The sequence below is a fragment of the Pagrus major genome, chromosome 8 (genome assembly GCF_040436345.1).
Source record: "Pagrus major chromosome 8, Pma_NU_1.0".
NCBI lineage: Eukaryota > Metazoa > Chordata > Actinopteri > Spariformes > Sparidae > Pagrus > Pagrus major.
The window spans coordinates 21,026,571-21,051,013 of NC_133222.1; the positions used below are offsets into that span (position 1 = coordinate 21,026,571).

Below are 24,443 nucleotides of genomic sequence, written 5' to 3' on the forward strand. Positions count from 1 at the left end.
ACTGTTCACTCAAGGCCCTGTTATGGACTGTGGTTTCCAAACATGCTGCCAATAGCAAAAGAATGCTGTGCGCAGCATTTTGCTGACATCCAGTTGAGGAATTTATGCAGCTTTTGTTGTTATCCCCAAGATGTAAATCTGTCCATAAATCTGCAGCGTGCAGCTAGTTTTGGCTGGCATCTTATTTCAAATAAAGATCAGACAGCAATTTCTCCTCCAGAAATATCAGCCTCTCAACACCGTTGCTCTACTTGGGCATGAGGCGAATCAAAGCCATCCATAACACTTGTAAAACATCTAACTGCCCTGCGGTGACATCATGTGTTTATAGCTCATAAGCAGGTAATACTAGGCTGAATTGGCACCATGGTGTGCGTTATAAAGAATACCACACACACAGCACAATGTAGATTGTGTTTCTGAGCATCATCCATTCAAACAAGATCCCTTCCAAGGAGCTGATCCATGCGGGTCACGGAATCATTCAGCAGAATGAATGGCGACATTTCAAGGGAAATGCTGAGGAAAAACAATACGCCATATTGTGAGGTGGTGGGCATTCTAATTTCATTTCAGATAGCACATGGGGGATTTTCTGAGGAAGGATTGCGAGGTGGCGGTACAAGCCAATCTGCGAAAGGTCTCGATCTGTGACACTGAACAAGACCTTGAGGGAAAACACGGGACAGGTGGCTACCGCAACAGCGGAACAAAGCTTTACGAAACTGTTGCAGAATGCATAATGACGATCTGCTTCCACCTCATGTTCCTAAAGAACGTCAGTTTTATGTAAACATTTACCTCTTTATTGCATTGTTGAGTGATTTCTTGATGCCATTTCAATGTAGAAACCAATCTGTCGCTGAAGATTGCTCACTGACAGATGAAAATTACACAAACATGGAAAATGATAGGATTATTTTTCAAAGCACGGCTCTGAATTGCTTTGAGCATCATCGTGATGATGAGTTAACATGTGCCGTGTTAATTCTTGCAAATGTTCGCTGCAAAACAACATGAAGCAAGGTGGGGAATTATAAAAGGATCTTCAAAGGAAAGCCAAGCAAGTTTCCCCAAAGCAGCAGCAGCAGACTGTATGATCGGAGAGCAAAGATCACAGGGAGGCAACCATGTAGGAGTAGAAACATTGGAGTTGTGAGAGCGCAACATTGGGGAAAGAACGAATTGAGATCCTATAGCTTCAGGGGAGATGTTGTTTTGCTGGTGTAGAGAGTGAGGCAAACACAGACCAATTTACTGAGGGAAAATTGTGCTGTGGTGAAAAAAAAAGAGACCTAAGAGCAGACCTGGCCCATTCTTCACTGTGCAATCTAATCTCAGCTCTTGGAGAAGATGGGTGAAAACAAACATTGTTCTCCTGTCAGCAGCCCTGACGGAACATACAGTGCTAAAAGAGCTCAGCCCACTCACAAGGCTGCCTCAAACACAAAGACGAAGATGATTAAACTAGGAAAGAATGTTTAACACTGGAAAAGTTAAGTGCGACATGATGAATATTCAAGGCAACAATGACCTCTGATACTTTCCTGGAGGGTTTTGAAGGAGGACAATAATAAAGCGCCAGATGGGGCCTTTCTCAGAGGATCCCAGGGCTACACTTGTGCAGGCTCAATATCAGTCACGGAAAGGAGGACACAATAGCTTTAATTTCTGAAAAAAAAATCAAAGCTATCCCTTTCCCCTTAATACTTAATAAGTTGTTCGTGATTTGGAAAAGCAACAGCGATCAGCTGTAATAAAAATGAACAAAACTGTATCAAACCAGCAGCTCCATTTGTCCTCATTCCACACATGAAGCACCATTCTGAAGAGCCTCGAAATATGTTGTCATGGTAGGAGGGCTGGGTGATATGAAATGTCCCTATTGAATATTCAATTATTTTGATATATATCTATTAATGTGATATGATATGTATGCAATGAATTATGCTTTACACCAGACAAAACAGCCTTGAATTTGTAAAACAAAAGGCTGGGTTGATTCTACATGTTTGTCTACAAATCCCATAAAAAGGCCAAAACCATAAATGTGTTAGTCCATCTCTTAAAAAAGACGAAACGAAATTAGCCACTGTTGCTTTTACCCAACAAGAGCATTTTTGGGGACTATTTTCAACTGCAGATTAATACACACTTGGTGCTTTTGTGATTATTTACAGTAGCAGGATTATGTATGAGGGTTGGCTCAAAATCAACTACAGTTAATTGTGATGAAGTAATAAAGTAACATGTCACCCAATTGAACTGTATGGCTCACTGATTTTAGTAGTTTTTAGACAACAATGGAGTTGTAGAGGAAAAGGCAGCCTGTCTCCACCAGAAAAAGCAGACTAGGTAGGCAGCAATCTCTACTGGTCTTAGTAATTATGACAGGAGCAAAGGAGGAAGCAACGTAGTATAAAAACCTTCAACCTATTCTGTATGAGGATGTGTTCGGAATAAGATATCATACTTGTTAGTAGGATCAGTTCTTTGTTGGTTTTGGTCTTTTCATCGGACTTGATGACGGTAAGACAAATATGGAATATTATGAGCCTTATCCGAGAAACGAGAATGTTGTAAAATAATGACACAAAATGATATATCATGTAATACATTATCAATTAAATTTGGCAAAAACATAATATTGAATTATCGTCCAACCCTATGTTAAGGAAAGTTATGAAAAGCTGAACTAAATAAAGACTTATGGAACATTTAAGAAAGCATACGTTCATGAATACTCTGAGGTCAGTTGAACAGTCCTTAAGAATGACTGGGATGATTCTCCTCTAAGGTTACAACTTGCAGGTATAAAAAACTATAGACTGATTTGGCAATCAAAATGAGTATCAATAAATACATACAAAATGAATAAATAAACCTGGAAATACATACATTAGTAAATAATAATAATAATAAAAACCTTTGCCTCTATGACTTACTAAGAGTCTTTAGTCCTCATTGGCTGGGGGGTTGTGTAGTCCATAAACTTATACTTCTAATAATGAGCCATTCTTTCTGACTGGCTGTCACCACGATGCGAACACACTCAATGTCAAAGGCAATTTTGTGGTCTACATCTTGAACCTCAATGTTGCCATTTTTAAACTCCCCTAATGTGATATAAGAGGAACACTGTTTCCCTTTTTTAGTCCCAACTAGTTTCTCTCCTACTTCCAGAGCTCCGTGGTGAAGAATGTCATTCTGACGGTCATCAGAACCAGTAGCAATCTTAATTTTACTAATTTTGGTAGATTTATTAAAGACTATGACAAAGAAGTCTCCTGTAGCAGGAGGCTTGCCCCAAAAGTATTCGTCCACAGAGCTATAAGCCTTTGTGGCATCGTAGTTCTCAAAGACGTTAATGTTCGTGTAAAGGCTGGCAGGAGGGTTGTCAGGAATGTCTATGGAATCTTCCTCGAAGTCGTCGTCCTTCAGCTTGTTCTCCGCTCCTTTGTAAGAAGAGTAGTAGCCCATGTGCTGGAACAGCGAGGGCTTGAAGCGGATCACGTCCTTCTGGGCCAGCAGGCCCCTGAAGTGTATGAGGAGCCAGTCGCAGGGCATTTCCTGGTAGAACATGAGGAGGAAATGAGCCAGACGTGGCAGGTCTTTGGAGTGGTACAGCTTCCCGATGTAGCCCAGCTTGGAGAACTCCAGCATCACCCAGTAGGAACCTTCTCTGGAGGTGATCACCTTCTTCAGCGCCGTCAGGAAGTTCCTGGAGCAGCGCACATCGTCCTCTAACATCATGTAGAAGTGAGAGAGGTTTGTGCAGAAGTTTAGGAGGAATGCGTAGTCCACATTCTGCTTAGAGCGGAAACGGACCCGATCCTCCGGGTCGTTATAGTTCCTTTTCAACCCATCCAGAGATGGATAGTACTCCTCTGGTGCCTGGATCACCAGGAGGCGTCCGGCTATGATGTGGTGAGCAAACTTCCTGGTGATCTCCTGCACCAGGTTCTCACACCAGACCAGATCAAAGTCTGCCAGGTGGACCACAACCACAATCTCTTTGAGTTCCTCGTAACTGGACTGATCAAAGATGGATTTGATCGTCTCTAGGAGGTAGTTTCCTCTTTTTCTTTTGACTGATGACAGTCCGATGGTGAGATACTCTGTGAACGAAAGTGAGCAATTCATATTATCATAACGTAAACAGAAATACTTTTCAGTATATTCTATAAACATGTTGTGGTAGGTTTGAGAAGATTAATACTTTCAAACCAATTTCAAAGAATGTTCCTGAAGAAAATAAACTTGAACCTGAGCTCTTGCGAATAGTAGACATACAAAATATTCTCAAGGTCCACTTCCACACTTTTTCCCATTTCTTGGTTCCAGCTGCATCTCTCAGTCTTACTCAGCTAATTCCCTACTTATACAACCACTTGTTATCGAGTGACCTGAGTCTTATAGGTCACATGGATGACAGCTCATTGAATTCTAATGAAGTCTACTAATGAGGACTTTGAGATGCAGTTGATGAAAGTTCTAAAAAAAAAGCTCGAGTGGACCTAGAGCTAAGCCTACGGTGTCAGACATGCAATATTTGACAAATCAGAAGACCATAAAATTTATTGAAAATATATTTTTACATCAGCATCAACTTTTATTACACTAAATATAACCAACCAGGGGAGCTTTTGTGTTCACTCTAGGTAAGAGTAAAAACCGCTCGGTGACTAAATCTTGGTATATGTGAGAAGAGTAGCGTGTAGTGTTTAAATTTGAGGTCTCTGTGGAACAGTTACTTTTTAGTGCTCTGTCTTCAATCCCCATGTCAGACTGTTTAAGGTTTAGATTTTATTCTTGGCTCATGTTCACAACCATGATTTACTGTAATTCCCACAAGATCACAAAAAGAGTCAATGGAAATTCCTTTTTAGACAAACACTAAACTTACTCTTGCGGTTCAGTGGGGTTCCAGCGAGATAACGATACGTGACATTAATGGTTCCAGAGAAATTACTGAGGTCTCTGAAGGTGTGAACATATCGCTCTGCGCTCGGTGGGTGGACCGATGTTTCTCTAAGCTGTCTTTTATCGCCTTCCTGGAACACAACATGAAAAACACAACATTACTTTACATAATGAACATTAGAGAATACACACAAGCTGTCACAACTACTGCAGAAAAAGGGACAGGTAAAGTCATCTTGAAAACTTTTCTAGAACAGTTTCTACTGTGAATAATTCAAATAAGGCGAAAACCAGACTTTTGCTTTCTTAAACTTGCCTCTGACATCCTGTACAAACTTGAGACAATATGTGTTTTGATGTAGCTGAGCTAACCCCCAACATTTGCAGACAAAGGGAATCTTGAAACCTCTCCAAGCAGTTTGCACAGGCGAGCAAATATGTCATATGACTTGAGAAAAGCACAAGAGAGCTGGAAAATGCAATTCTCTTTAAATAATTTAAATAACAAACACAGATAATGTACTGTGATCACCAACTTTTGCTGGCATCATGAATAAGAAAATAAATCATCTGGATGATTTCAACTTGGGTCCATGTCATGAAAAGTTAAACATGTTTCCTTTAAAAAACAAGCAATTATAAAAAGCGACAACATGGGCGGAGTGAGTAAATACAAGAACACATTTGGTTTCAAAAGCATATTTGGTAAAACTTGGTGTTCGGAAGAAATACAGGAATACTTAGTGATCTATCCACCCATCAACCCATCCGTTATCTGAAACCGCTTATCCTTTTCAGGTTCATGGGGGGGCTGGAGCCAATCCCAGCTGACATTGGGCGACGGTGGGGTACACCCTGGATAAGTGGCCAGCTCATCACAGGTCCTTAGTGATCTATTTGATCTAAATTTCCAATTTGCGAAATGCTTGTTAAAAACATACATAACAAAAATGTACTGACCAGCACGTAGCCATCTTCAATGTAGAGGTTCAGGAAGAGGAGGAAGGTGATGAGGAAGCCGAGGAAGGGAATAGTGGAGCGTTTCCTCAGACACCTCATCTTGTCCAGGGATTTCCACACAAGCCTCATGCTGTACACACTCTCACTGGGATCTGCATGAGAAGAACATGGGAGGGAAGAACACGTTAGACCGGCTTGCTCTGAATGTCGTCAGCCATCGTTGCTGCATGTGAATAATTTGCCTTTTATCAAGCATCAACAGATTGTGGGGGAATTAATTTTAGGATCATGTGGTCATGTATGTGATTATCTTCCACTAGCATCATAAGTGTTCTTCAACAGACTTCTAATGATGTGTTATAGAGTGGTGCTTTTTTTCTTTTTCAGGGAAAGATGTGGACCAAATCCACTAATTGGATCACATGACAGAAAAAGTGAAGGCACGGCAGGACATTCCCCACTATGGATTACTGATTTGAATCAAGTATGTGTCTTTACCAATAACAACAAAAAGCTAAACCAATAGGCGGCTGAATTTTTTTATGCATCCACATACCTCACCCTGCAGGTATTTTTTAGCTGTGCAGTGATGGGTGGTGGTGCGATGGTGGATGGTCAGCATTTCAATACATTCTTATTCTTTGATGGGCAAAAAGAGATGCCTCTGTTTGCTCTTATCAGCTTGCCTTCTCCTCTTTGTTGTGAAAATGTGAATCTCTATTTTTAGATTACAGGCCACTGTCACTAAAGGGAAAAGTCAATTCAATTTCCAATTCAGTTCACTTTATTTCAGATTTGTGGTCCATAGAAGAAAACAATAGAACAGATAAAGGGTAAGGGATGAGACGGAAAAGAGACGACATAGAGCATAAAATGGAGACTTGCTTTCATTTTTGATCAAACTATTAATTTATTGGTCAATCATTTATTATATAGAATTAAAGAAAATAGAGAGGGATGCCAATCAGACCTCATGATGACCTTCAAATGTCTGTGTTTGTGTCTGACCAAAAGTCCAAAACTCAAAGGTACTCAATAAAGACTTTCATAGTAAAATACAACAAGTATTAAAAGTTTGATTTCATATAAACTCAATGATTGATTTTGACTAAATCCAAAAGTAAAAATGTTGTAATCAGATCTAATACCAATTACAAAAATTGGCATGTAATTAGTATTCAGCAACTGACTTAATTTCACAGTAATCTGATCTAACCCTGGGGGTGAGCTGTGTTGCTCACAGGTTGGACATTATACTGTATACGTCCATGCTTTTAGAATCTGAAATGCTGCTGTAAGAATGTATTGGTACATGTCCAATTGTCTTTTGCTTTCATCCCCTTGTCGGTAATGCATATGGGGGTAATAATCATGGATGAACCTCACAACTTTATATAAACCATTTAAAGTGCAGATTTGCAGCCTCCTTAAATCACTCAGAGTCGAAACAAAAAGGTGAGGTCCAATATGTTGGGTTTCATTACGATTTTAATGGTGACAATAATAATGTGGCTGTCAGAGACTAAGGGCAGGAAGGCGAGGAGTCACACAGTAAATTGATTTATACCCCTTTAACCTAATAGTAAATGACCTGTGTGTGTTTCTCTCCCCTCAACACCGATAAACAAAAGAAATCCAAAGTCTGCTTGATGTTGACAGCTAAACTTACATATATCAGAAGGCTTATAAGCAGCAATGAAACCTATATACAGCTTTCAGCTACAACACAATTATGTATCAGGCTCAGTCACAAAAAGATTGGCAACTCCTCATAGCAACTGTGCAACTTAGACTGACTGAGGGAGAAAAAGGCCACAAACAGCAGCCGCAAAAGTAACAGCCTAACAATGGCGCTGGTCTTTTCTTTGCCAGCAATTAGGCATCAGCATGCGCTTTTGTTCCACTGCTGCAAAACCCCAGAGATGCCTAATAGAATACAAACTACCTCTAAGCTCAGTTCAATGACCATACACACATCGATCACTCGCACCAGGAGTCGGCCTCACCTGGGATTCAGCTAGTCAATACCTCTTTGTGCACACTTGAAAACTGAATTTAACACATCCATCCACTGCAGCCTGTTTTATGCAATTTTCAGCTCAGTGTGGCATAATGTGGTAGGCAATTATCAGTAATTACAATATTTAGAACTATTATTCACCTTACACAATATGACAAAACAAGCATAACTACCAATAGCATATGTAAGAATGGGCTTCAATTATGAACTGGTTAATTGCTGCAATTTTATATTGACTGTCAATCTTCAATTCAAAGAAATAGTATTTAAGGCTTGGAGCACAAAAGGAGCACCTGTTTCCTTAATGTACATGTTGTCAGCACAGAATCCAACAGTTTGATCGAATCAATAAAGGAGTCAGTATGAAGGTATCTGGTTATAACACGTTTTCATCAAATTCTCTGAGAAGTTTTGCATAACAAATCAATTCTGTGTCACATACATAAAAAGAAAAAGTTTAATACAGCAAACAAACAGCTTTAGTGGTTTCTATTACATTTCCTGGCATTCAGCACTTACCAGTTGCCAGGCTTGGAACATTTTAACCCTTACATCTTAGTCTCTACCTATCTTCATGTTACCTTCAGCCTGACAAGAACTTGAGAAGTCTCACCTTAAGCTAAGTTAAGCTAACGTTCCCCGAAACATAAGAATCTGATGCAATGCTACAAGCGAGTCAGCATTTCTCTAGTACTGTATCTGGAATTTGAAATTTGAATCGAATGTTTCACACAAAGTAAACAAAGTACACAATGTATCATTTATACACTCTTTATAAGCTATTGTGTTAGCAACAAAACGTTCTTACTCCCAACTCAACTCAAATACCCTCTAGCGCCAGTTTTGGACATGAAGGGCTCTGCAGTCATGTTAGCAATAATACGTAATATACAACACTTGACAATTTGTGACACGTTATGAATTTTGGACTGTTACATTGTCGCACAGTCGCGGTTTGGTTAGGTTTAGGCACAAAAACTACTTGGTTAGGGTTAGGCACAAAAACTACTTGGTTAGGTTTAGGCACAAAAACTACTTGGTTAGGTTTAGGCACAAAAACTACTTGGTTAGGTTTAGGTACGAAAACTACTTGGGTTTAGGAACAAAAACAACTTAGTTAGGTTAATAAAAGATCATACTTTGGGTTGAAATAGGGCCACTGACCAGACTGCTGTTTTTGGCACGTTGGGAATGAGAACGGGCTGTTACAAACATTGTGTCAATGCAGACATCAACAATGCCTTGATTACCATAAACATACATTGCATACAAATTCAGTTATTCAAACTCTCTAGCTCTGTTTTTAAAGCAGAATATGTTGCATTGTCTCTGTATCTGTGGCATGTCTGGAATAAATTGCAGAGCTTCGCTGTAGAAAGCTGAGAGCAGCATGCTGATGATGAGGAGAGTCATTAGGGCCACTTTGGGGGAATCTCAGCTGATGACTACAAGTACACAAGTCCTCCTGACACCACAGCTCAGGTAACTCTTGCTTCTCTGTGCCTACCCTGCGTTCTTCAGTGAGAACTCAGCGGAAGCTCTTTCCTTTTGCACAAACTATGTTGCACTAACTGACCTACAGTAACACTAAAAAGAAAATAAGTTGTGCGTGATCCAGTGGGAGCGCTACGATTAAACTACTTTCCTGCTTCATGTTCGAGGGGAGCTGATCTCTCATACTGGAGTTTTGGGTGTCTATCCCGATGATACAAGACAAAGCGAGGCGCCTCTCTTATTTCAATAATTCAGTGTGAGCTCAGTGCAGGAAGAGGATGAGATGCTCATCCTGCCAAAGGCGCAGCTGGGAAACATGCTCACTTCCCCTACCCCAGATTTAACTGTGAGTGAGATGCATTGCAGAACAACTAAAACATCATCATCCCTACTTCCACTCTACTGTATATTCTTGGAATATGCTAGGATATAAGGTATATGTGGAGATGTGGATGATGGATCACTGCGAGCATCAAGAGGTCATGTGTGTGTTGTTCTGTTCATTCTTGTGGCATGAATCCAGAGTGCAACTGCAGCAGTGAAATGGACTAAGTGTGTTTTAATGGGTGTGTCATCCTGGCAGTCACACACTCAGATGTCTCCAGCACCATTTCAGGACACAGCACACTCCCAGCAGGCTGGGGCTGTTAAATATCCATTATGCACTGTGTGTGTGAACTGGACCAAATAAACCACAACACTGCCTCTCTGCTCACTTATACCCAGCGCGCTGTGCACTTAACAGATATCAGCTGTCTTTCTTGAACTCCTTTTTAAAATCGTGCTCTCAGTGAGAGGTTAAATCCTGTTAGATTGATATAAAGGGAGCTGGGTGGCAACAAAACTGTGACAAATGCAGAGTGTACGAGCCAGACTTTACAAATTCAATTAGATTTTCCATCTTGTGGCTTAAGTGTTTAATTTGATCAAGATACTCTATTTGTTTGTCATTTTTTTTTTATCATTTTGGCTGTAACAAACAGTCACACCCTGCTAGGAGCCAGAATTCCTTGTGATTTTTACTACAGAGATAAGATAGAAAATACGCCCAGAAAGCCTCTGAAAAATCCTCCAAGGAAGCTATCACCTGGTTGTATCACGCCATGACTACTGCCTTGGGGTTTGGAAATGGCTCTCTGCTGGAAATCTTCTGCCCATCAATCCTTGACGTCACGGCAAGCTGAGGGTTATTATGTTGCTGTGCAGAAAGATGAGCAAGCGAGGGAGTGAAAATGAGAAACAAAGGAACTGTAAAATTACATAAGGAGCTCTGTGTAAACTAGGATCATGATGAAGATGAGAATTTTTATGTCTGCCTCGTACAATCACAATGCAAAGAATTCAGGATTTGGAAATGACATTTTTAGGAAGTTGATTTCTTGAAATCTCGATATCCTGATATATCTTTCTGAGATTTCTGTCTTTTTTTTTTTATAATAAAACTGGTTTAGGTGCTAAATTAATACTGTAATAGATAGATCCTTAGAGAAATGTGAAAACAATTAGAAAATTGTGCTTTTAAGCAAGCTGTCAGGACTTCTGTCAGGGTGTAAGGTCACAACTATGAAATCACCGCCCTCAGCAATGCCCCTAACACAGTCATGGCGTTAGGGGCATTGGCTTGCTCCAGCCTGTGAGAGCTGACCAATCAGAACAGACTGGGCTTTTCAGGAGGGGGACCTTAAAGGGACAAGCAACCAAGAGAAGAAGAAAACAGTTTCAAGGAGACACCCAAAATAAAAGTATAGACCTGAAATTGAGCATAATATGGGACCTATAACTTCCATTATAATAATTACAGAAATTCAGCAAAAGCCCACATTTCCAGTCATTTTAACACTGAAGTTAGAAAGTAAAATCTAGGTTTTTATAAATGTTTTGCGAGCAGTATTTTTTTTCTGTGTTCCAGGCAAACCTTGGCAAGCTATTTCTGGAATCATCGTCAATGTCCTCCCTGCTTCCCTGGCAGCCCGTATGAGATGACTGATCCAGGAATTGTCTTCCTATCCCCTGCTACACCCCCTCCCTCTAATGGTGAAATCTGACGGAGGCAGACTTCAAATGGAAAACAAGGAGCTCCCCAGTGAGGAGAAGGCAATTATGGTCTGGCCTGATGTGCAACCTAATGCCAAGAATTCTATATCACACCGAAAAAACAAAACAAAACAAAACAAAAGACCTTCCATTCCCTCTCCATTCGTAATGGCTTGATTGCTGCCGAGTGGAAGCAGTCCTCCTGCATGCCAACGACACCACTTTTTGTTTTTCGAGTGCTGTGAAAGGGGAGTGAAGAGCAGAGTAAATGGAAAAAAAGGCATATGATTGAGCAGAGCAGCACTGACATGCCACAAACATGAGTCGAGTTCCACAGTAATTTCACATCCCATCTTCCCAAGGTTGTTCCTTTAAAGTCATTCCCACAAAAGTGGAACCACAATGTATGGATGCCTTGGAGAACATGTGGCTTGGCAGTGGAGTAACACCTGCAGACCTGAATCTGACAAAAATCTGAATAGATTACTTTTTCAAAAAATGTTTGTGTAGAGTATCAGCATAATGAATTCATTCTTTTGAATGCCAGCAGCCAACTGAGAAAGGCAGAATAATGAAGATGAGATTTGAAAATAAAATGTTCTCCCGTGAGAGTCTCAGGTACACACAACACTGAGTCCCTCCATGTGCATTGATGTGTATTCAGAAATCAAAATAACCTCTTAACAAACACTTTTCTAGCCGGCTTGAATCAACTCTCAACTTTCGATTTAGGCCACTCCGTCTTTAAAATGTGAAGCTGCGTTTTTGTAATGGGAAAACCTAGATGGGAAACTCATTGTGAATAAGAAAAGGGGAAAAGATTAATAAAATGGGTAGCAGAAAGCAATTCTCCCACATTTCATCTTGTTATCTGTTTTACATTATTTCCCCTGGGTATCCTGCACCTTGCAGATATACAGCTCTGCACAAATAATCAATTAAGCCTGAAGATTTGCGGGGATTCAGCAGTTGCTTTGTGTCAGGCCTTCAGCCACTTTCAATGGATTTTCTTTCTTGATAAAAAGCCGGGAGTAACAAAGGCTTTTGTTGATAACAAAATTGTGTCGCATGGTGGAATAATAAATCCCTTTATTATGAAATGGCTGTTTTGTTAATAATTCAAATTGGTCAAACAGTTTACCAATTACCACATTCTTACAGGCTGCCAGACAAAGGAATCTGTCATCTACAAAGACTTAGCGACCCTTGTCAGACATCCACGCCTCTTACAGAAACACTGAAATGATCTTAATTATCAGGATGCAATGGGGACTCATCAATGAGGGTGTTATCAACTCACGGTCTGGTAAATTAAAGCCTGAAAGCTGTGTTACTGGGAGATCCACCATGTAATTCCTGTCAACCATATGTGTCACAACAGGCAATCATGTTGCCACAAAGGTAATCTTCTCTTATTTAGTTTTTTTTCCTTCACATCTGTAAACTGCCAAGTGGTTTTCTGATCAGAAAATGATCACAAACGTGGTGTGTTTTACAAATCCCTGCTGCATCAAACTCCGGAGGCCAGACGGTTGCGCCGGGGACCCAAGCAGATGTACCACCCCGCGACAGCAGCAGCACCACCTTCCCCCATCGCCTCCCTGCACTGGGCCTGTCACCGCTGTCAGCAGCTTGAGCTCACTCACTCTAATGGGAGGAGGAGGTATTGTGGAGGTGGCGGTAGAAGATAGTGTGTGTGTGTGTGTGTGTGTGTGTTGAATGTGATGTGTTCCCCACAGACACACTGTCCAAGTGTGCTGCCGCCCCCCCTCCCTCCACCACTACCAACTGCCACCGCTACCACTGGTCCTCGAGGGAGAAACAAGCAGTCCAGTGACAACGGCACTTCCAGCTGTTCTCCCATAAGGAACCGGTGTGGAAGACGAGCCTTGGAGCGTAAAAAAACCCCAAATGGTCTCAGCCTGTCAGGCTCTCTGATACAAGAATATTTCCAAGCACCGCCAAACAGCCTTTTCTATTCCGGACGGTCCTATGTCCTTGCCTTTATAAGCTCGTACAGTCAGAGGACGGTGCTTTGTTCTCGTTCCAGGATGTGTTGGAGACATCAACAAAGCTTTTTTATTCATCAGCGTTAGGGCTTCTTTTTTTGCAGCACTGGCGCAGGTGGTGCAAGCTACTGGAGTACATTCTCATGAAATACTGAGCAAGTGCCATCCATTGATGCTACCTTCAGAGCAATCAAGCATCAAAACATTTAGAACAAATGGCTGTGGCCCTGTCTCTACTGCAGTTCAATTGTCCAGATCATCCAGCCCAGTCTGTAATTGAAATGTGATTGTAAAGAGCTTCCTCAGATCGGTCCATATCCCCCCCACCCCCCACCATTTGATTTTTTACTAACTTGGCTGGAGAGGAAAAGGTCTCATATCATTCATAGCTCTGAATGGACTTGTGCCATGTCTGCACAGCCAATCCTTAATGCCATCAGTGATATGGAAGGGAGACTGCATTTAACATGCAACACAAACTGAGTGCAATCAAAGAGCTTAATGTACTGATTATGTGACAACACATACAGCACTTGCTTCATGACAGAGAGCTGCTGAGAGGCTCTTGGATTCTCTGCAGTAGAAGTGATTGAGGACGTGGTCGCTACTGAATCACACTTTCACTGTGTTGTATAGATGTTTATGTTTAAGGTCTGGGGGAAATATGAAAGCCCGGCTATGGTGAGCATAATGAGGACGGGAGGCGAGAGAAATGATTCATATATGGCCGAGCCTCTCTGAGGCCCTTCTAAGCAGTTAGCACTTTGACCCAGATTAGCACGCCGCCAGGGGTGCACTTGGGAGGGATGGCGATGGAGGACTGCGATACTGTCTGCTTATTTCCACTAGAAAACACACTTGACATGCGTACACTCCCTGTACACATTCAGACACATGCATATGGTCTTCATTTCCTCCCCATCCCTTGTGTGAGGTTGTTAAGATGTGGTGAGGTGATATAAATTATTACCTACATCTGAGACACAGGATGATTAGTATTTGAGTATTGTGAAGTGCTCTCCAGGGCAAAGATATTCAATTAATTCTTTGTTATATCACATTCAACTAATAGATAGTGTGTCTTCCCGTCTTTGAACTCCCTGACTGCCCTCTGCGCCTGACGTCATGTGTCATAAACATATGCTGCTTCTCCCTCAAGGCACTTTTCTACATTAAAAGCACAGACCCACGTGCATTAGCAGACAACAGCCTGTCATCATGTCTACTCCATAAAAAAAAACTGGACAGTGGCTACGGGCATGAGAGACGATGAAAAAAAGGGGGGGGGGAGGCCATTGAAGAAAAGGCCTGAAAGAAATCCCCTCTCCCTCTCCTCTTCTCTCTCTGTCTCCATTTGTGAGTCAGGAAAAAGGAAGAGGAGACTTGGCTCTGCCTTAAAAGCACTTAAAAAGCCAAGGTCACCTCCTGGTCAAATCTGTGAAATGAGAAAATGGCTGAAGGGGCAAGAGGCCGGTGGCAGATAACATGAGAATGCACTATCTCCTCCCTACACATTTAGCGCAGGGGAGGACGGGGCACTGGCAGGCTTTTCAAAAGGCTCCGTGTTGAAATGCAGACTGGAGACACAAAAGGATGGCCCAGTTTCCCCCAGTATGACAGTGCATACATTGAAGTGCTCTTAGGGAATGAGCTTTTTGGTCAAGCAGCAAGTGGACAGCCAAAGAGCTGAATGTGAGCTCACACGACTGGGTTTTGCATTTAATCACGGCAGCTGAAAGTACTCAGGTAAATTTAAAGGTGCAGCCTCTATTTCAGTCAAGAATCATTAGCGACATTAGGAAACACATCTTGAAATTGAATTGACTTTGTGCTGATCCAATACTGGAAATCAATATCTAAAAAACAATGACAACTATCTCACTTGACACTGTATTTTCTCTTGACACTGTTGGCTCATAGATTTTTTTCTGTGATACATACACCACCAAAATGATTTGTATTTAATCAATAGGCGTGCAGCTGTGACTCATATGCTATGACCCAGTGTGCCCATGATCTATAAGTCCTGTTTGCACACAGAAGTGGGCTCCCACTGGGATTTGTGATAACTGCAGATGGGTATCTGTTTTAATCACGTGTGACTCAGCCCATGTTGTGTGAAGTGAAGATCCGACCACACATCACATAGCAGACGTCATCCAATATTGATCCCATCTACTGTCTCATTAACTGATAACCCAGATACGTTTAGATTTATTAGTTTTTTTGTATAAAAGTCCTGTACTAAGTAGACAATAATGGATGCTGCTGTCAAAATGCTCAATATTTGGAGGCATATTGGGTGTAAATTTAGTTTAGTTTCAGCGAGTTAAACCCATGGCATGCTATCTTCACAGCACCAAAGCTAGCGACAAACTCTAGTGATTAGCTGTTGGAAAAAATTACTCAGGAGATGGTTGACTTTCACTTTCACACTGGACGTGGCTGTGTCTATCCGTCCCCTCCTACCTATGCAGAGTTGTCAATCTTTATACTACTTCCCCATACCTCCTCCTTTGCTGCTGTATTAATTACTGTGGCCACTAGAGGGCGCTGGCTAAATACAAACGTAAATATGGGATGACGACAGCCTGAAATTGCACACATCTAGTATAGTTGTTAGGTGATGATACTATCTTTACAGTCAATATTTGCATTTTGTAAGGACTCTTTACAATATGTCAAGAAATACAGGATCATTTAACTTTTTTACTTCAAAAGCAACCTTCATAACCTAAAGATCAAAAATTCCCCCAACAAAAGAGCAACAAGCAGAAATAGAGATGTACAGCACAATACCTCAGTGGAGAAGCCCATGATTCCTGCTGGCCTCACCAGCCTTGAAAGCGGATTTCGTCTGGAGGCGGATCTCTGCTGAGACACTGACTACCTATCCCAGTGCTTCACTGATGGGAGAATATCCTATATCCCTGCATCCTCGGAAGTCTCCCAAGTCTCCAGCATGAATATTTGATGAGAGATGTGTGGGATGGCCAATCACTAAGAGACATTTATCTCAAATACCCCTGACTGGGCAGCCCTCACAGAGCCTCTCCTTTGGTAATCAAAAACAAACGTTTCATGCACGAAAAGACCTTTTGAAGAGAATCATTGATTCCACTGTAATGTATGTATGGAAGATTAGCTCTGCTGCATGCTGAGAATGCATTAGGATTCAAAAAGCTGATACAAACATGACACACATTCCTCCGCTTTAAATCTTACATTTATATTTTCCACCACCACCACCAACAACAACATGATAAAGTGTGGGCTATTTTTTGTACATCTCGCCCGCTTGTGTTTGTTGTGTCTGGCCTCCCATGAGTCTCTGAGAGCACATGCTCCATATTAATTAGCCATTCTGGGACTTAAGTCTGTACTTATTCAACCTTAACGACCCTGTTTGTGCCACAGCAACATTACAGAGTGTTCAGCAAATTCCTGCGGTCATTGCTACAACATAGCTGACCTTGAGTCTTCCATCATCAGCCTATTATTTTATAACCTTGGTTATGCAAAACACTGTGGCATTTGTGATGACAGAAATGAGCTCCCAGGTCCTCATAAAATCCCTACTCCAATTCTGTACCCTTTTAACGATGCTGCAATTGAGCTATTTCTTCACTGTAGTTCAGCGATTACAGTTCCTTCTCTTCTGTCTCCGACTAATGAGATTGGAAAAGTATCAAAACTGTGGACGATGTTGAATTTCTGCTCCAAAACACAGTGACTTTTCAAGGCACATGTCCAAGAGCATTAAATTGTCGAGTTACTGTTATCAATCAATGACTCTATCAACCCCCTGCAGATGTATTATAGTCATTTTGTGCTATGGGCCAAAAAGTCTTTTTAATTGCACCTTTAACCTCCATCTCTTCTTGTGAAGCTGCTCTGTGGCCAACAGTAAAGGACAGTGGTTGTGGTGGAAAAAAAAGCAGGTGTCTTATGTGATGCAATATAATGCATCACTATTTGATTAGATTTATAGCACACAGAGGTTCTCCGTCAGTGTATTTATGGCTCTTTTCTGTCACTTGTATTTAAATCTGTGGTGGCAATTTATTGCTATAATCAGATCAAACTAAATGAGGCACCAAACCAACTGTAACACAATTACACTTTAATTATCGAGTGTTTTACTGTTCAGTGACAGTTATGCTCAGAGCTAAAGGACTAACAATGTCGCCACAAATATGACACTGGCTAATTTCCCAGGTCTGATTTCTTCTTTTTGTCCTCCAGAAATGTAATCAGAATCAGCCTGAGGGCAAATTTACAGTCAAGAAAGACTGCAACATTCTACTACTATTATTTTCTCTAGGATTAGGTTTACACAAGGACTGTTAGATACCAGTGTGTCAGCATGTCAAATTAATGTTGCCCTCGCTAGTCGGAACCAGTATTATTTCATTAATGTTCACATTTAAATTATACATGAATATAATTTGCACCTCAAATGTCCTCCAAGACAAATGTTGCTTTACAAAAGAACAAGCATCTGTTACTGCTGTTAACAACAACAGTTGTTGCATCTAATGTATGATATTAAAACCCATTCTCACTTCTAATACGTCAAATACAGCCGACTGGCCAGCTGCCCTGCACATCTAAATCCAGGTTAGGACGTGGTTCTTGGATGGGTCATACACCTGATTTGCCCTCTGGAGACCGGGGAGACCAGGGTTCAAACATCCTGTTTATGACCAAGAGTCAGGAGTGATTTATTTTTAAATTAGTCAGTAAGACAAGGTATGTTACATTATGTGACATGACCTGAATTATGTCAGTTACATAATTGATGTAACTTATGTTTTGTAAGGTACGATACTGAACCCAAAGGGTTAGGGGTAGGTTTACCCCAAAGTGTGATTTTTCCTTAAAAGTAGTTTTGGAGCCTAAACCCCGACTGATTAACAATGTTAGTAACGGTCCAAAAGTCATGAAGTGTCATAATATGTGACTTGTTTGTCTGCAAGCGTTATTTTGAAAGTCTAACCAGGTGAGTGACGTTTAATTGCTAACTTGTGTCTTAGTTTAAAGCTTACTGGCCCTGACCAAGCTGCTGTAATTGACGAGTTCAGAGTGAAAACATGTTGAATATTACACAGCCATCCGTCACTATAATGTAATAAAAATAAAATTCAAGGGTCTTTATGTATGGGTCAAAATGCAAAACATTTCAGCTGCATTGGAAATATGATTTGGTGTTTGAAGAATGTGATTAACGTTTTCTATTCTTTACCTGTGTGGATTAAACTGTGCTCAATTTTCATTTGAATTTTTTGCGCTTTCTTACTTTCAGACAAGTTGAGTAGTCTAAAAAGTTGAACTAAAAGTTTAAATCACCATTTAAACATCAGGTAAAGTAGTCGTTTACATCCCAATAATTAATTAGTCCCCTTCACAGTTTAACAGATACGTTTATAATTCTTCTTTTTTGAAAAAAGCCTTTATCGCTCAGTTTTCTACTGACGGTAGATCCTTAATTGACCCCGCTGAGGTTAATGAACGATCTCACAGTGTGTTACTGTTCAGTCACATTGTCTCTCCTGTTTTGGGATGTGTAGCCGAAGGGACTATTTCTTTTGAATAGTGGTTGTCTGCAATTACTCTTTAGGTGGATCTGCTGCTGTCAGTTTGAGATGCTGACAAAAGATGCCCTTTGCGTTTGAAGTAGTTCATCTTGCCTCAGGTAAAAGAGTCCATAACTTGGTAAAAAGGAAAACTTTTTGTTGGGTTCCCAGCCTCGGGCAGGCTTTTAACCACGTTGGCTCCTCTGATGTTGGAATACACACATTACACATTCAAAATAGTTCTTCAGAAAAGAAAAGAAGAAAGGGAATCAACCCTCCTCATTTCATGAAAGTGCAACTAGACCGCTCTATTAGGAGAGTATGCTGCACATTTCCTCCTACCTTTTGAAGAAGCAAATCAGAATCCAGTAAAAGCTTGTCTTTGTGCATTATTAATGCCACAAGAGTGAAAGAGGTAGCAAAGAGTATGCCTCGCATCCGAATCCTCACCTGGCAGCAACAAAAACACATATATCCTGTTCATCATTACAAGTCTGAACATGTTAAATGAGTACTATTAAATGTTTTCAATAATAAATACGTCTTCAGAGCATTTTAGACCTAATGCTAATTTAATTTGAAAACTTAAACACATTAACTACAATATCTTCACTGAAGGGGAGAGCCGTGTTTTCAGCAGGTCTCCAAATGTATTCTGCAGACACAGCCGTTCTCTTTCACCTCTAGAGCAGAGGATCTGGTGTTTATTATTCAGCGTAAGTCGGCACACCAGCCCGGCTCCACCTTTGGCTCATTTCCGAACAATTTTCAAGCTTCCTGTAAAATGAATATGCATTGCCTTTGCAGTGAATCCATTTGCAAGACAGAATGATAATGAAGAGAAAGTGCTTTCAAAAAACCCAATTAATCTCATGTAAAACGGCTGCTCAATGCTTCTAATGAGATGCCATTTTAATAAGCGGGTGTGTAGTACAACAAAGCCATTTGGTAAACATTATTGTTTATTTGTTTGATGACATGCAGGCAATGGAACGGATTGGATTTTGTGACGAATAAAAACAATGTTTAATGTAAAGAAAATGTGCCTTTTCATTGTGACGCGCTGCCTACAGTACACAGAGGTTAATGTTACACATGCAGAAGTGCATAGAGAGAAGTAATACAAAGCTGCATTAGCATTATTAAACAGCCTCTTATTCAAAATAACCTTGAGCAGTTAGCGATCAAGTGTATGCAACCAACATCACAATAACTCAAGGAAATCATGTTTGTGTCCATAGGAGGAAGCTGCTCTAAATTTGACACAAATTCAGATGGAAAATATTTATGGGAACCTCATAAACAGAAGCTCAGTGCAGACACAACCTAATTTCTTTTTTATTGCACCATGAAATACACCTTTCAGCGGCTGCTGCTTGGACACGTTCGAAGGAGAAGCAGAATGTGGTCAGACTACGAGCCAGGTGGTGTCAAAGCGCAGTGAAAACTGTTGAGAGATGGATCAAATTTGAGGGGTAATCGGTAGCTTGTAAACAATGCTGCTTTCAGAAGAAAACAAATCTACTTGTTATCGACTCAAAGGCTGCCAACTGCATCTCTGCCTGGTTGAATGTGTTTATTTATTCATCAAGGTGGAGAGGGCCTGCTACTTTCTCAAACTCTGGGTCCCAGCAGTTATCCTTTTCTTGCTGTCGGACATAAGGGGGAAGACCCGATTAAAGATGCATGGTGACCGGTGAGCTGAGCTTAAAAAATCTCCAAGCTTTACACTGCCCACGTCAAATATTCATGACACCCACTGTGCGTGCAGTCTTTGGCTCATGGAGTTAATGTAGCTTTTTCCTCTCGTGTGAGGTCTGTATGTACATCTGGCAGCGTAGGCGCTGCATTCACATCTGTCACGCAGAAAGAAAAGGGAAGATGGGTGGGTGCCTGGTTTAAGCCAATACGGGGCATGTCGCCACAGCCCTGTCCACACGAACATCTGTATTTCTTAAGAGAAGCTTCTTCTATGCCTTCGGGCCTTTCGTACACACAGGTTGGTTAAAATGGACCCTTCAGATAACTCATAGTATTTTCTGGTACTAAGCAACCAACCAGAGAGAACACAATCTGCATCATGTTTACACCATCACTATGTCGTCCAGTGTAAGCGAACGCCCATGTGCTGGACTAGTCCTTAGAGTGAAAAGTTACCCCCATCTCACTCAGTGTTCGTGGTAGTTAGGTAAACCATAATGTGCTGTTTGAACTACTGGGCAAACTGTGCATTGAAATGAATAGATGGAGACCAAAAGGGCCTCTGAGTATTCATGAGAAATACTACCATACAAATCGGAAGGGATGTCTCTGGATTGGTCTTCAAGTTTGCAAAATGAGTTTGTGGTTACACCAGCTGGCATCAGCCCTGCTTCTGATATACTGTCTTTAACACCCAGGCAGCTAACAGAGTCAGATTGTGTTGATATTGGAAATAAGTCAGGGGTCATTGTGTCCATCTGTCACAATGTGAAGCACTGTCATATATAAAAATGTCTCTTTGGTATTTTGCATCTTGCTATCTAGCAGTAGAGTTATTTGTTTTGTTCAGAGTTACAACTGTGTGAACTTTTCTTTCAGTCACAGCATCCTGCTGTTGATTTTGAGTAAAAAGCACCATTGTATTATGTATTGCATTAGACACTTAACCTTGACATATTGTTTCCTACATGTTGGATGCAAACAGTAAACTGTAACAAGGACAGCTTAGATTATTTTGGAGGGAAACGTTGATGGAGCCGGGCTAACAGCTTCCATTTACCTTGAGTTTTTGTGTCGTGCCAGCTGCAACCCAAACATCTCTGTATTGAATACAGAAAGACGGAATTCACACCAGGTGGCTGTAGCTCAGGCGGTAGAGGTCGAAAGGTCAGTGGTTTGATCCCTGCATGTCGAAGCGTCCTTGGGTATGATACTGAACCCCAGATCCCAGGTGTGAGTCTGTGAATTTGCGAGTATAGAAAACATCAGAGGGTGCTTTGGTTAGGAAGCGCTGTATCGCTCCTGATGAGCAGCTCGGCTTGCATGGCAGCCTCTGGCATCAGTGTATGAATGTGTGTGTTAATCCGTGAATGTGACAAGTGTTACAAAAAAGGGCATTAAATAAAAGTCCATAGTATCTTGCCAACTATTACTTGTAACTCTCATCATGCATGGTGTCGTTAAAAGTTTGAAGATATTTGTCATGGTCCCATCATTTCTGTGTTTTGGGGTGTCTTTGGCTGTGTTTTCAGTGTTCTGTTTCCCTCCTGTGTTCTAGTGCTCCACCTTCCACACCTGATCTGCATCCAGCCCTGTTTCCAGTGTCCTTCCTAGCCTATCAGCTCCTTCCATGCTCTCTGGTTCCCTCCACTCATTCCCCTAACCTGTGTTTCTCCACCTGCACCTCATCCCCTCGTTAGTGCAGTCCAGTCATTAGTTCAATCTTTTTCGAGTCATCTGTTGTGTTTGCCTGATCCTCCTGTTCTGTTATCCTGTTCACGTGGTATACTTTGAATAAATGTTCTGCAACTGATCCTCCTGCCTGCCGTCTCTTGCATTTGGGTCCAGTGTGACAATATTTTGTAGAAATATTTTAAAACTAAGCTTAGCTGAGACTAACTCGCTTCATTTAAATAGGCTACTATCGTCTCATCATCATGAATCTCATTTACCTCTAAGGAAACTAAGAACAAATAAAATACTATTCAAGAAGGTACACAAGCCATGAGAAAATGTATTAAGGTTTCAGTTAAAGTTACACATAAAATAGCAGCTCTACCTTATAATAAATAGAATTAATAGGGGTGTCGTGATTCTCCAACTCCACAACTCAACTCAACTCACGACCGACTGCTGTGCCATTGTTATCTATCACATCTGGATTTTTAACACATTTGTTTTGCGTCCTGACAACTGTCAAAAGAGAGGTATTTTTTTAGCAACAGCTTGATTATATCCTGCCGGTTTTTTGCAGGTTTGGGTTGAACAAGTTCAAATTCACCAAAAATAAAGATTCCAGAGCTCAACCAACCCTCGCGGACTCCCCAATAAACAACAAAAGATAAAAATTCACTTTGTTAAAAAGTTTAGTTTCTCAAAGCTGTCCAGAGTAAGCCCTCTTCCCAAACAAATCAATGAAGGATCTCTGAAAAATAAAACAAACCTGTCGGAGTTTCCTCCAGTACCATTCAGATGACTGTCTTCGTGCAAGTGTCTGGAAGTGCAGCTGCAGGCTACCCCTGAGCTAGCTGTGTCATCTTTGTTGTTTGTTGTGTGCACAAGTCGGCGTAGGCAGAGAAAAAACAGAACAGGGAGAACTGACGACCCTGCTTTTGATTTTAATGATCGGAACTGAAGCCTCAATTTTTTATTTCGAATCTAAATCGTGACACCCCTTATAATAAATATTTTGATATTTCTATATTCCAGAGTAAATAAATAAATGTCTCATATAGAGATGATGCATATTTATTTTAAGACTGAGGGCATCTATTGCATTCATTTCCATTCTGTCACTGATGGTCACAGAAACGGTGATTTATTCTTGGTCCTTTGCCATCATTGTGATATATTTATATTGGTTTTAAGAGAGTCAAAACGTTCCAGTCCAGCTAATAAGCCATCAAAGAGAGTCTAAAAATATCCAGTAAGCCTCTTCTCTCTGCTCCATTCATGACTCAAAAGGAAATATGACAAATGGCAGTCAAATCTCACTGTAACAGCTTTAAGTAGCTTCTACACTGACACTATGCATCAACCCACAGTCAAATCACTGTTCTCACTTCCTTGATCTCCAGACTCTGCAACTACTTCACCCTCTATGCCAATCAGAGGAAAAACACGCGGCTGTCTCTAGTGGCCTAACACTGCCGGACTGGACTGTCCATAAAACACATCTTTTATAAATAGACAAGGTTTGTTTCAAAATGTGCAGTGATGCTAAATGTGTTAGGCGTGTCATTGAGCGTCCTTTCACATTCTCTCCCCCTGCAGTAGTGCCGGGGTGCTCATTTTCTCACCTTGTTTTATTCTCGGCTCAGATTGGAGATGCATGGGCGATTATTGCCTTGTGTTCAGGAAGAGTGACTACGGGCGCTGAGCCATGGCCTGCTCGATCTCTCGTTTTTGTCTCACTGGCTGTCAAATACACCCCAAATGAACGGTATGAAAGACAGCACAGCTCAGGGCATGATGGATGTTGTCATGTCCATGGAAGTACATTTTAGATGAGATTTATAACAACCCAGCCGGTCGATGCAAACAACTTCAGTTTGCACATAATATCGAGAGCATGAGGATGTATGGTTAATGATTATAACGGTGTACTAAACATTGTCCTTTGCAGTTTCAACTGACCTGCCAGAGCAGAAATGAGGCTTTACCTTAGTTTTCAAAAAGCCATTTTCATTATTATGCCCCACTTATCAAACTGGGACAGAGTATCTC

At 41.1% G+C, this 24,443-nt stretch overlaps 1 protein-coding gene across 1 annotated transcript in view; it reads right to left on the bottom strand.

The window, feature by feature from the left end:
* Positions 1 to 2,961: 2,961 nt before the first annotated feature.
* The window catches only part of mgat4c (mgat4 family member C), a 57,635-nt gene continuing 36,153 nt past the window's right edge, over positions 2,962 to 24,443 (bottom strand). Inside the window, exons 2-4 of the mRNA XM_073472654.1 lie at positions 5,884 to 6,035; positions 4,907 to 5,054; positions 2,962 to 4,118 (exon numbers count right to left, since the gene is read on the bottom strand). Of these exons, the coding sequence (XP_073328755.1) occupies positions 2,962 to 4,118; positions 4,907 to 5,054; positions 5,884 to 6,012 (1,434 nt within the window). The 5' untranslated portion in view covers positions 6,013 to 6,035. The remainder of the gene's footprint in view (positions 4,119 to 4,906; positions 5,055 to 5,883; positions 6,036 to 24,443) is intronic.